The sequence below is a fragment of the Terrapene carolina genome, unplaced genomic scaffold, assembly GCF_002925995.2.
Source record: "Terrapene carolina triunguis isolate 2854851 unplaced genomic scaffold, T_m_triunguis-2.0 Scaffold926, whole genome shotgun sequence".
NCBI classification, from domain to species: Eukaryota; Metazoa; Chordata; order Testudines; family Emydidae; genus Terrapene; species Terrapene triunguis.
The window spans coordinates 1,652,618-1,665,702 of NW_020665277.1; the positions used below are offsets into that span (position 1 = coordinate 1,652,618).

The 13,085-nt window shown below is 43.5% G+C and overlaps 1 protein-coding gene across 1 annotated transcript; it reads right to left on the minus strand.

Moving 5' to 3' along the window:
* Positions 1 to 1,436: 1,436 nt before the first annotated feature.
* On the minus strand, positions 1,437 to 10,978 carry GUCA1A (guanylate cyclase activator 1A). Its single transcript, XM_024201800.1, has 4 exons — positions 10,781 to 10,978; positions 5,210 to 5,359; positions 4,369 to 4,459; positions 1,437 to 1,597 (listed from the first exon to the last, which is right to left on the minus strand). The coding sequence occupies exons 1-4, from the start codon at positions 10,976 to 10,978 to the stop codon at positions 1,437 to 1,439; spliced, it is 600 nt and encodes a 199-aa protein (XP_024057568.1).
* Between the last annotated feature and the right edge of the window lie 2,107 nt (positions 10,979 to 13,085).

The window sequence follows — 13,085 nt, forward strand, 5'->3', positions numbered from 1 at the left end:
AGCTGCGCCCAAGTGCCCTGAATTTCACCCTATAATTTGAGTTGTGAAGTGATTCGTTGATCCCATTTCACTCCATACCATTTGTTTACCCTCCGGTTTACCACAAGCTCCCTTTCATTCCTTTCAAAGACATAATAAGGAGAAAAATGATTCTATCAAAAATATCTGATTTATTTTTCCTGTCGTGTATTTTACTTGGGAGACTTCTCTGCGAGCATGTGTGTGTGTTTGATTTTTCTGCTCAGAAAGAAAAATCATCACTACTATATTTTAAAATGCCTCTAAGTATGACCTAGTTCCCTTTCCCCCTATACACACACATACGCGTGCCTAACCAGAGAGGGGTTTGCAATTCATAGAATCATAGAATCTCAGGGTTGGAAGGGACCTCAATGAAGTGTTCTGTTCAGCTAGGGTGCAACTGACCACAGCGCAGGGGGTCCACAGATGCCCACATTGCCATTTACACGTGTTAAGGATTTAAGGGGTGCCTGGAGCCTCTTTTTGTGGGCTCCTGTGCAGGTCCAAATTGCACCCTGATTGCCTATTTGCTTTGAACTCCCGCAGTAACCCTGGAGTCTGTGCTGATTTGACTGACAGAAAAGCTGTTCATTATGAACTGGACTCTGCAAAGTCCTTGGAAGATCACCTGTGTTTTTCACATACCGATTTCCATATAGGTCACATAGCTGTGGTTACCACTCTGCTCTCAGAGCGGGAAATTCGCCCCGGGCAGAGTGGCTGTGCACTCCTCCTTCACCTCCCCAGTGTTTACATCAGGCTTCCCCCAGGGTTTAAGCTCCCATTAAGAGCCAGGTGCTGCTCTTTTGAAATCAGAGGGTTTTGTACTTGGCTTTAATGGAGTCAGGTTTTGACCCTAAGACTTAAGTGGCGTGACAACCTTGTGGGGCCCCTTGCACGGAGATGAATTTCCACAGTGGTCACTCAGCAATGCGCCTTCTGAAAGTATTATGTGATCCTGCTCTCGCCTTCCTGGAACACATTCTTCACTTCTCTCCCTACCTAGGAGCAGCAATATTCAGAGGCACCCAGCTGGCAATAGGCCCAGGTGGCACCATTCGGGAAGTCCCTGGCATCATTTGAGTCTAGAGCAATGAGTCAGCTCGGCAGCTCGCTCTCTTTAAAGTCTGATCCCTCCCTTTTGCAGAGGCAGCAGTGGTTGCATCTGCTCCCTAGGCAGCGCTCTCCCAACGCCCAGCGCTCTTGTCACTGCTGGTCTGTGTTGGCCTCACAATTCACTGCGTACACAATTGGTTTGACATGTTTAGAGGAGTTCCTGATTCCCCTGCTAGGGTGATATTCTAACATAGGATGCTCTTATCACAGTGGCAGTAGCACAGCTCGCCAATTTCCCCACCCCCATCCCAATTTTTTAATAATGTTAGACAATAAAATAAAAGAGTTTTGAAAATTTTCTATTCAGCCGCCCCTTCCGTCTGCTCCGAGCCCTGCGGGTCCTTCCCATCATTCTGGATCATCCGGACAATGTGCGTCAGGTCCAAGCTCCGGGTGAGGATTTCAAGGAGCACCTCGTCCTTCTGTACTCCCTCCATGAACTCCTCCAAGGAGAGCTCGCCTGTTTGCAGGAACACATGCAAAGAGGGTTCTGTTAAATCCTGCCCTCATCTACGCTGACTTCAGTGGGCCTTGAATCAGGCCCCAGAGGAATTATGTAGATACAACATAAGAAAGGGCCTAACCAAGGCTCTCGGTCCCCTGCCAAATAAAATTAAACTACTTGCACAACCTCAAACGCCTCTCCACAGCTCCAATCGCTCTCAAAACCCACCTCCTCCCCAGCCCCTGCCAACAGAAGCAGCTTGCAGTCTTCCCTAAAGGACAGTAGACCACAGGGCCATTTCTGATCAGCAGTGGGGAAGCCTGTCTGAGAGCTGCAGACCTCTCGCAGATCAACGGCCAGCCCCCTCTCCTTTAGAAAGAGGGGTGTCCAGCTTGAGTTCCTCTGATCGCACCTGTCTCAGTATGTCATGAGGAGAGGGGCAAAGTCCTACACCATTAAGGCCTTATCGATCAAAACTAGCATTTGAAATACAATCTGGAACCAACAGGATTTATTTACTGAAGGAGAGAGAGAGAAAAAAAGGAGCCTATCTCCCTGCCAGGACCGTTCTCTAAAAGTTTGCCAGTATCATTTTAAATCTCCCCAGTCAAAGGGTTTCTACCAGTCCTGTTGGGAGACTCTTCCCCAGCGGAGTGCATAACTCACTCCAGAAGTTTATCTCGACATTTCAGCTAAATGTTCCTCTTTCTTAATCTCATCCTCTGCTTAATCCCCCTAGTGGATTCTGGGCCCTTGGGAATATGGACATCTAAATTCAAACACTAAGACAAGAGCTTGAAATGTTGATGTTACACCCCCATGCTTATTTTGGAACTGTTTAAATAGGGCTTCTGATTTTAGGTTTTGAATTTTAGGTTTTACTGTTGTTTGAAACAGTGCTACATTAAAGCGCACAGAGGAACAAACACACTAAACACTAAACCAGGGGGTTCTATAACAAGGATACAAATCTTAAAATAACATGTAAGTCATTTTTATACATATTATAAAAAATTAAGTAGATCGTGTTTAGACAAGAAATTTGGGAAGTACCTGAAAAAATCTTCTCAGAGCCCTGAACCCCTTCCCCCACCCCCCCGATTTTTGGACATCTACACAGAACTCAAAAATTGCTAACAGTAAACCCTGAACAATAAAATTAATAACCCCCACAAAACAGAAGCCCTGTACATAAAGCCAGATTCATGAGGCAGAATTTGGGGTCTGTTTAAGCTCTAGGGATTGGTAGAAGCGGAGAACATTTTGACACAGTCCCACATGACATTCTGATAAGTCAGCTGGGGAAATGGGAGGTTGGTGGAACTACCATTAAGTGGATATGAAATTGGTTAAACAACCGGAAACAACGAGTATCTATTAATGGAATGATGTTAGATTGGAAGGAGATCTCAAGGCGGGTTCCACGGGGATCTGTTCTGGGTCTGATGTTGTTTAACATCTTTATTAATGACCTGGATGTAGGAATAGAGAGCATCCTGCTCAAATCTGCAGATGACACAAAGCTGGGGGGAGCTGCAAACACTTTGGAGGATAGAGCTAAAATTCAAAGGGATCTTAATAAATTGGAGAACTGGACTATAGACAACAAAATGAAATTCAGCAAAGACAAATGTAAGGTGCTACACTTAGGGGCAAAAAACCAAATTCACAAATACAGAATGGGGGATAACTGGATTGGCACCAGCACAGCTAAGAAGGATCTGGGAGCTGTGGTGGATCACAACCTCAACATAAGTCAACAGTGCAATGTTGTTGCAAAATAAGAAAATTCAATTTTAGGTTGCATTAACAGAGGCCTAGCATGCAAGTCACAAGAGATGATAACACTGCTCTATTAGCCGATGGTTAGACCTCATGTGGAGTATTGTGTCCAGTTTTGGTCACCAATGTATAGAAAGGATGTAGAGAAACTGGAAAGGAACCAGAGGTGAGTGACAAAGATGATCAAAGGGATGGAATACAAGCCATATGAGCAAAGGCGGAAGGAAATGGTATATGTTTAGTTTGGAAAAGAGGAGATTAAGGGGGGGGGCATGATAGCAGTCTTCAAATACTTGAAAGGCTGTCATAAAAAAGATGATGAAAAGTTGTTCTCTCTTGCCACAGAGGGCAGGACAAGAGACAATGGATTCAAGCTACAGCAGAGCAGATTTAGATTAAATCTCAGGGGAAACTTCCTAACTGTAAGAACAGTAGGACAATAGAACAGATGCCTAGGGAGGTCATGGAAGCTCCTTCACTGAAAGTTTCCAAAAGGAGGCTGGAGAGCCATCTGTCTTAGATGGTTTAGACACAACAAATCCTGCGTCTTGGGAGGGCGTTAGACTAGATGACCCTTGCAGTCCCTTCTAACCCTATGATTCTGTGATTAAGAGTGGGAAATGTGTAAGCACTTAGAGTTCAGCCAAGGGGTGAACAGGAGAGGATGAAATGGACAGGTTAAATGGTACCTGTTTCTTCTTAGTTTGCTGAGACCTTGAACAAAATTTAAAAGGATTGGGGGCTAGATTTCCCCTTGCACCCTAAAGCTTTTTGGCCAGATCTTCAGATCCTCAGCTGATGTAAATGGCCATAGCTTTACTGATGTCAATGGAGCAACAGTCATATACACCAGCTGAAGATCTGGCCTTTCATATGCTTTCAGATCCATTTTTGACAGCTCTGTTTCTGGGCACTCCAGGAGTTTGCAGTAACTTGGCAGGAAGAATTAGGGTTAGCGGGTTCAAGTTAGAGCAGTGCTCTCTCTGGCATATAAAGTTCCTTACCATCTCCGTTGATATCGATTTTATCAAACACCATGTCTGTGAATTCCTCAGCGGTCATTTTTTCGTTACATCGGTTAATGGCTCGAATAGCCTGGAGGCAAAGAAGGACACAGAGACCATTTAATGAGCATGTTGTGTAGATTTATGAATCTGTGGGCAGTGAGTAGCAAAAGGGTGTAGCATAAATTACCAAATTTTCATGCAATGGGTTGGGTTCTCAAAGGGATAACAAGTACATTTAAAAAAAAAAAGATTCAAAACAATTTAAAATACATTAAATGCATTAAAAGCTTAAGTAGTTACGGCGGCACATTGGGATAATTCATAAACCTTTGACCTCTGGAAATCTTGATTCAAATCCTTAGGTTCAATTAAAGTGCTAGTCTCAACCTAGTCTTAAATGGATGTATTTAAACAGCCCAGACTGGAGCAGAAGGGAGTGCTGCAGGTGAGAACTGGGAGATGTGTGGAGGCCGAGGGTTGAGGACTTGGACTGCAAGGGAATTCCAGTCCATCAGCAAAGCAGTGGGGGAGAGCAACTGGCACAATGCATGCCCACACCAGGCTTGGCACCAGCCACTGCTGTAATTCCCAATTTGCGCCTAACTGAGCCTGGAGGTCCTTCAGCCCAGTATTGTGAGTGGACTAAAGATTTGGCCAATGCTTGCAAATTTGCCAGTTGACTGAGCACAATTCTCTCTGGCTTGGAATGTTCTTCCTTTGGGAATGCGTTCTTGTGGCCTTTCTCTCTCTGTACATTTGTCTAGCGGCTGATATCCAAGGTGCTATGGCAACACAGTTACTGGCTGAAGAAAAGAGAGGCAGCGCAGCAATAGCTCACCTTGATGATATTCAATAATTCTCCTCTGTCGATGCAGCCATTCCCATCCACATCATAGAGCTTGAAATACCATCTCAGCTTCTGTTCCACTTTTCCCTTCAAGACCAGGCTCAGAGCTGCCACGTACTCCATAAAATCAATGTAGCCATCCTAAAAAGCACAAGAACAGGGCTACATCAGAGGTGAGCATGAGTCAGATAGTTGGCTTTAAAGGTTCTGGCTGGTATCTTTTGGAACAGCTGACTGCATTTCTGTAATAAAACTGGGATAATATTACTTACCTTTCGTTAACTACTGGGCCAGACCTAAACTGGTGTAAATTGGCTGTAGTTCCTGTGAAGTCAATAAATGATGCTAATTTATACCTACTGAGGATCTGGTCCAATAAGTGTAAAAGCACTTTGAAATTGCTGGTACTTATCTGGCCCCCATCACTGTACTATCTGAGCACCTCACGATCTTTCATATATTTATCCTCATAACCCCTCTGTGGGGTCTGGTGGTGCGATTATCCCCATTCTACAGATGGGGAACTGAGCACTGACAGACTAATGACTTACCCAAGTCTGGGGTGGCGTAGAGAATTGAACTCAGGTCTCTAATGGCTGAGGAGAAGATCGTAACCGTTAGACGATCCTTCCCATTTAACCAAATCATTTGGTGAAAAAAACCTAAATACGTTCAGATGAATTATTACTTTATTAATAAATACTACTAATAAATATTATTATACAACAAACTGTAGTGATGTCTCACCAATAGCAGTGATGGGAATTGGGAAACCCAGTTGTGTGTCGTTTGGGAAAACATTTCTTTCCTTAATTTAAACATGTATTTTTAACTATTGCAAATGGAAGCCCAGGCTGTTCAAACAATCAAGAGTCATGCTGGTAATTCATTCTTGCCTGGTACCCAGGGAGACACAACAAAACAAAAGCCAAACTCAAGTTTTGCTGGAGCAAATGGAACCTGAACCTCAAAAGTGCAGGGTACTATTTTTGATAGAGAAGCCCTAATTTGGGAGGGGTTTACAAAAAAAAAAAGTCAGGCAGCATGAGCTCGCCATTCCTTACTTCAAAGATTTCCTCTGCATTTCAGCAAAACAAGGGCTCTCTGGGGGACATTCACCCCCGTGCCAGGGCCACCACAGGGAATCAGCAACACAGAGTTCCTAGACTCTGTTTGTTTGTCAGAGGGTGGAGATGGATGGCAGGAGAGAGATCACTTGATCTTTACCTGGTAGGTTCACTCCCTCTGGGGCACCTGGCATTGGCCACTGTCGGTAGACAGGATACTGGGCTAGATGGACCTGGCATTGGCCACTGTCGGTAGACAGGATACTGGGCTAGATGGACCTTGGTCTGACCCAGTACGGCTGTTCTTATGGAACACTTAAGTTCCACTCAAAGACCTATTTCGCAGGCTTAATTGGTGCATATGCCTTGTGCCTGTCCCCCTGCACAGGGGTGAATTGCATCTGCTCTGGATAAGGTTTTCTGTGTCCTGCTGCATTTTCCAAATTTGAATAAATATGCAAACCAAACAGACATAAGGACCTAGAGTTCAACTGCTCTATGTGAAACTAGCAGAGACGAAGGCTTTCGCCCTCTCTCCAGTGCATTTTGAATGCAAGCAGCAGTTAGTTTTAGTTGCCCCAAACACCTCCAATCCCCAAAGTGGTAATTTTAAAATTTGCAGATGCACAATGAGTTAATAATCAACAAGATCTCAGAGTATCTGCTGGGCTTAGAGGTTAATTAAACCTAGAGAGCTATTCTGTGCTATGGGAATCTCTTTATGCAATACAATTATATCTCAGGAAGCAAAGAGGAACAGGCTTATCCAGATGAAATCTGATGGGTTACCCAACGCCATCCCATCCATGTGCATATGTAATTCTTTTCACTGCTAATGGGATTTGCATGCAGACGTCAAGGGGAGAAGAGAATTCACAAAGAGCATGTAGAATGGGGTCTTGCACTGTAATCTTTTCCCTCTGGAAACCTGGGTTCACACTTGGTCAGGCCACAACGGAAAAGGGGTTTTAGCCTCATTTTTCTGCTTAGTTACATTTGGCCCACACGCTACAGTTGGGTGCATTCAGCTATAGAGACTTAGTTCAGGGGAAGTTACAGGTAGGACTGAGGTGTATTTGCCGCAGTGTTATGCAGGAGGGAGCTTGCTAGTCACCGCCCTGGCTCTAGGTATTGATCTCTGACATTCACAACTTCTTAAATTTCTGCAATGCATACTCCCAAACATATTTCAAGTGAAAAATGGCGCATTGTACAAAGCGATGGTAATTCCTCGGGAAGTATGGGCCATGTACTGTCATGGAATCAGCCCACTGCTTGAGGGGCCCAGTTAAAGAACAGATCATCTGCTTTATTCCACAGTCACAAAAATCAGATTAGGTATAAATAGCTGCTGAGCCAATTACCACCCTGGATTTCCTGTGCACTGATTCATTAGTCAGGTGTACATTCAAACATGAGATCCCTTAGAACACCAATGTAAATACTGGCATACTGACTTTTGGTAATATTTTCAAGTCCTTTAAGCAATTTAAGAACCTAAATCACATTGATTCTCAATGGGAATTAAGATCCTAAATCGAGCCTTTTTTTGGGTGCGCAAATTTTGGCCTTAATTTTTAATTTAGCAGGGACTGGGGCGTTGTTTCAAAACCATGAGTGCTACTGAATGTTTAAGGAAGTCAAGTGTCTCATTCTCAGTTTGTCTTTTTCTAAACAAACCACATTCCTGTTGGGCAGGACATTTTTTTTTAGCTGGCACCAGCTTTAATTTAATTGTGCCAGCAGCTTGGTAGGTACTTTGCAGAGAGATATGAAAACAAGGGCCAAATTCTGTTCTCGTTTACACCAGTGTAAATCTGGAGTAATTCCATTCACGCCAATAGATTTCTACTGATTTAACTGGCAGCAGAATTCTCCTAAGGTCAATGCCTTTGATATTTTACAGATACATACTAGTGGGCTTAGTGCTAACAATGCTGAATCATCCCCACTCAAGTCAGACAATAACTCGTTAGTGGGACTGCTCATGGCAGCAAGCACTACACCTGGTATGAAGTTTTTACTGGACTGGGGCTTAACATTTTGTTAATGTGGCCAGATTCCCAAAGTTTCTTGCAGCAGCTGTGATCATTTGGGTTTGGGTAAAAATAATATTGCAGAGAAGAATGGCATGAGGCGCTGCCGGGGTCAAAGGGCTCCAGAGGACTGTGGGCAGGTACTGAATGGCAGTCATGCTCCTGTAAGGTGCAAGGAGGCTCCAAAGATGCTTCTTCCCACCTTGGAGTTCAACACACTTTTCAACAGACAGCTCTGCAGGGGTCCCATTCTATGCAGCCTGGAGAGTAATCTCCTGTATTTCACCTACTGAGAGCTTTCTGTGTGGGTGAAATTCATTCCTGACTAGATGGCCTGCACAAGGCTTAGGTGACACTTAAATCTCAAGTATCAGAGGGGTAGCTGTGTTAGTCTGAATCTGTAAAAAGCAACAGAGGGTCCTGTGGCACCTTTAAGACTAACAGAAGTATTGGGAGCATAAGCTTTCCTGGGTCAGAACCTCACTTCTTTTACTTGCATCTGAAGAAGTGAGGTTCTTACCCACGAAAGCTTATGCTCCCAATACTTCTGTTAGTCTTAAAGGTGCCACAGGACCCTCTGTTACTTAAATCTCAGTTAACCCCGAGGTCAAGGATTTCAGCAGAGGGCAGAACTCACGTCTTCTGCACTGGGTTGAATTTTAGACACAAACTATTGGGATGAAATGAAACCTCAGACAAGGGGTGATGGATGTTATGAATGGCAGTTTGTGAGACAGACAAGGTCGGTGAGGTAATATCTTTTATTGGACCAACTTCTGCTGATGAGAGAGACAAGCTTTTGAACTTACACAGAGCTCATCTTCAGGTCTGACAGATAAACAGAAAGCCAACTATTGATAGGGCCATGCTATTACGCAGTCAATTAGACTCAAATAAACCCTCTTAAACAAATAAAGCTACCTTACGCACAGCTTTCTTATCCTGAAAAGGCAGAAGAGCCACCAGGGCCTCCACCACTGCCAATCCGTTCTATATGGAAGGTGAATAGATACTGTGGTGATGGGCATCAGTAAACACCTTTAAGACAGGCAAATCCAGAATCACTCTATTGATGTCACTTCCGGATTTATATTGGTGTAACAGAGACAAGTTAGTTATGCCTAGATAGCAATTCTTTTCCTTTCCTTTCCTGCTGAAAGCTCCTTACAAGTTGATGGGCCTGATTCACTCCTGCTTTACTCATAGTATTATGTGGGCGTAACTCCTCTGAAGCCAATGAACTTGTGTCAGCATAACACTGGCCATGCAGTAATGACTCAGGGCCTGCATATCGAGGGATCTTTCAGCCATCACGGGGATGCAGATATGGCAGCCAAGGAAGTGATTCTGGATAATAACAAATGTTCTCCAAATACGGCCTGACCTGAATGGGCTTTGGATCAGGCCCATAAAGGACACTGTTAAAAAATAATCTTAAAGATCAGGTCTTTCTCCCTTTGAAGTCAGTGGACCTTTAGGAACTGATTTCAATGGGAGCAAGATTGGTTCCTACTACAAAGCACAGCATCCATTTGTAGCAATTGCTCTACCTGAAGCCTCAATGAGTCATTTGGTGCTTTTGTTCTTAACAGCACCTGGTGAGAATCATGAACGAATTTAGCAGGAGCAAGTAATTAGACATCTTAAAAAGCTGTAAAAAGAGAAGCCCAGCACAAGAAAAACACAGCTATATAATAAAACAAATCCAACGATAAGAAACGTAGAAATCAACCATAAATACACTTCATCTTTGCCCTAAGCCATGGAACATGCCATACTGAGTGGATGTGGACCTTACTGTCGCTCAGTCAAATGAATGTGGCACTTTTGACTCAATTTCTTTTTACTGCCGTGACATTAGACAGTGTGGGATTAAAAGGCAGTTTATTTTACAGGGATTAGAAACCATCAGATAAAATAATTCTTTTAAAGTTGTATTAAAGAGAAATACCAACAACTCAAATAATTTAAAACTAAAAACAATAGAATATTTGTTTTGGAAAGATTCCCTTTTCTTTTACCTGCATTCATATAACAGACTCATTCGGGACATTCATGTCAAATACTTTCACATAAATGTATTTATATGAACTTGATTCTCCACCATCCTGCAAATTGTGCAGACATGTAGACCTGTGCAATATGAGTGCAAAGTAGGTGTAAAATGCTACCAAAACTGGTTTTGGAGAGTGGAGAATTTGGATTTGATAGTGTTTTACACCCACTTGGCCCTTTACATGGGTGTAAAGGACTACATAACATGTAAGGCAATGGAAAGACAGGGCATATTTATATATTATTTTTATTTGTATTATCAGAGTATCTATGGAACCCTAGTCATATATATATATGACTAGGGTTCCATAGGTACTCTGATAATACAAATATATATATACATACACACAAACAAACACATACACACAGATACATACATATTAAATAGAGATGGTAATATTTACCTTATTAAAGTCAAATGTCTCAAACATTTGCTCAATGTATTTGTTTGATGCTGGACTCAGATTTTTCAAACCAAAAAACTGCTTGAACTCATGCAGGGTGAGCTGACCCGAGGGACACTCCGTCATGAACTTCTTGTACCATTGGTGGCACTCGGTGGCACTCAGTTCTTCCACGGATTTCCCATCCATGTTCCCCATTTCCACACAAAGAGATGGTCACGTTTTTCAGGAACAATGGAAATTTTGTAGACTTCTCCTTCTCGGTTGTTGGGGGTTTGGTTGGCTTTTTTTTTTAATTTTCAATTCTACTTTTTGCCTTTAAGTTTCAAAATCAGCTGATGTCACAGGAGTTACACTAATTAGAGAACCCAAACACCCAAGCACAAGATTTTTCTAGTTCACTGTCATGGGTCACAGAGCTGCAAAAAGGCACCCCTCCAGAGAGAGTTTCACACTTCCTAAAGTGAATTTAAACTCGCAAAACCCTCTTCAAACAAGGACCTGACATTTAAGTATGCAGCAAATCCTAATCCAGCCAATGAGGAACAGCCGGTGATGGGATCCCAACTGGGGCATCCAGAGTTCAGGGTTAAAATAGAAGGGAGGTAAAATGGGAGACTCTTGCAGATTACAGGTAAGATTATGATGGCAGGATTTGCTCCAAGCATAATCTCCTAAACCACTTCATTTCTGATTTTGTGTCTGACCATGTGAGTGATGACTCTGATACTAACATCAGAACAAAAGAAAAGAGAGTAAAGTACTCCGAAGGCCCTTTGTTAGTCTGTCCTTTCACTTCTCCCCTAGAACTCACTATAGCCAGAGGGCTTCCAAAAGTGACCAGCAACCGGAGAATGAAAAATCAGGCTGGGGAGAAGAACACTTCAGCTCCCGTCACATGTGTTTTGTTGGGTTGATTTTGATGGCCTAGGACAACACCCAGGAAAGAGAATCATCCTAAGCACTAACCAGCAGCCCTGCTAGCAGAGATTGGGTCCAGGGGACAAATCTCCAGTTAATAAATTGTCATAGCTCCACTGATTTCAATGGCACTTTACACCAGCTAAGGATCTGCCGCCAATTGTTACGTGCCTCAGTGATATGTGAAAAGGTCTTCGTGTGAATGAGAATTGGGCCCAATGTTGTTTTCATATCTCAGGTGCAGCAAACAGAGAAGAATTAACAAAAAATGGATCCTATTATAATAGGCCAAATCCTCAGCTAGAGGATAAAATGAATAGAGCTACCTGGATTTACACCAGGTGAGGATCTAGTCCATAGTATTCATAAATATTTTTCTCTTCTACACACCTTAAGGTAAGGAGCCCAATTTTTGCACATGGCCTGATGCTGCTTTCCCTGCATTTATGCAGTTATGAATAATAAAAGAAAGGCTTCAAATTAAAGGTGTGCAGGCTGGTTACACTTCACCAACTCTTTGTCAACTACATTTCCTAGAAGCTTGACAATGGCTGGGCAGCAGAAACACCTAGCGGGGCAAACATCAGTGAAAAACCTGGCAGAATAATATAAGGCTGAACACACGTTTTTTTCCGGCAGAAATACTGTGAGGTTTGATAGTCCAGCGACCGTCAGTTTAATGAGGTGCAGTGCACTCCAGCAAGCCAGCACTGAGACATTCAACAGGGAAAATGGGAACACGCAGAAGCAAAACCTTTCCCAGACATCTACAAAGCGAACTGTGCCAACAATGAACTGAACGTGGAGAGCTCCTCTCATCTGGGTGTGCCTGAAAGGGCTTTGCAAACATTAATTCATCAAACCTCACAGTTCCTCCTTCTGAGGCAGAGCAGTATTATTTCCTCAGTTTTTACAAAAGGAGAAACTGAGCTACAGAAAGGTGATTCAATGGCAGAATCAGCCACAGAACCCAGGCGTCTGATTCTCCATCCTCTGCTTTAACCATTACACTGCACATGTTCCTGGAGCTGGGAATAGGACCGAGCAGCCCTGACCCCGCAGCCCTATGTTCTATCCACCTAATACATTGCACACCTGCCCTGTTTTCCCTCGATGGAAGCAGAAGTTCTCTCCTGACCCCGTCCCCCCGACCTTCTTATCTGGGCTATTTATGGCACCAATTGTTCCTGGCCCTTATGTGGGTTAACATGAGGAAGGAGAGCACAAGAAACTTTCCTCCCGTGTGCAACCAATGTAAGGGCCTGGCACAATTGCACCCTCTGCACAACAAACCTAGAGGTGCACAATACCCCAAGGGGGCAAGGAGGGGCAGGGCCAGGGGTTTCCCTTCTGCCCCAGCCCGCGGGGAGGACCAGCCCGCCGG

Coding starts and splice junctions, on each gene's coding strand:
- GUCA1A (XM_024201800.1), bottom strand. CDS start 10,978: ATGGGGAACATGGATGGGAAATCCGTGGAAGAACTGAGTGCCACCGAG. Junction 5,360..10,780: donor AGACATTTGACTTTAATAAG/GTAAATATTACC, acceptor TGTGCTTTTTAG/GATGGCTACATTGATTTTAT. Junction 4,460..5,209: donor AATTATTGAATATCATCAAG/GTGAGCTATTGC, acceptor CTTTGCCTCCAG/GCTATTCGAGCCATTAACCG.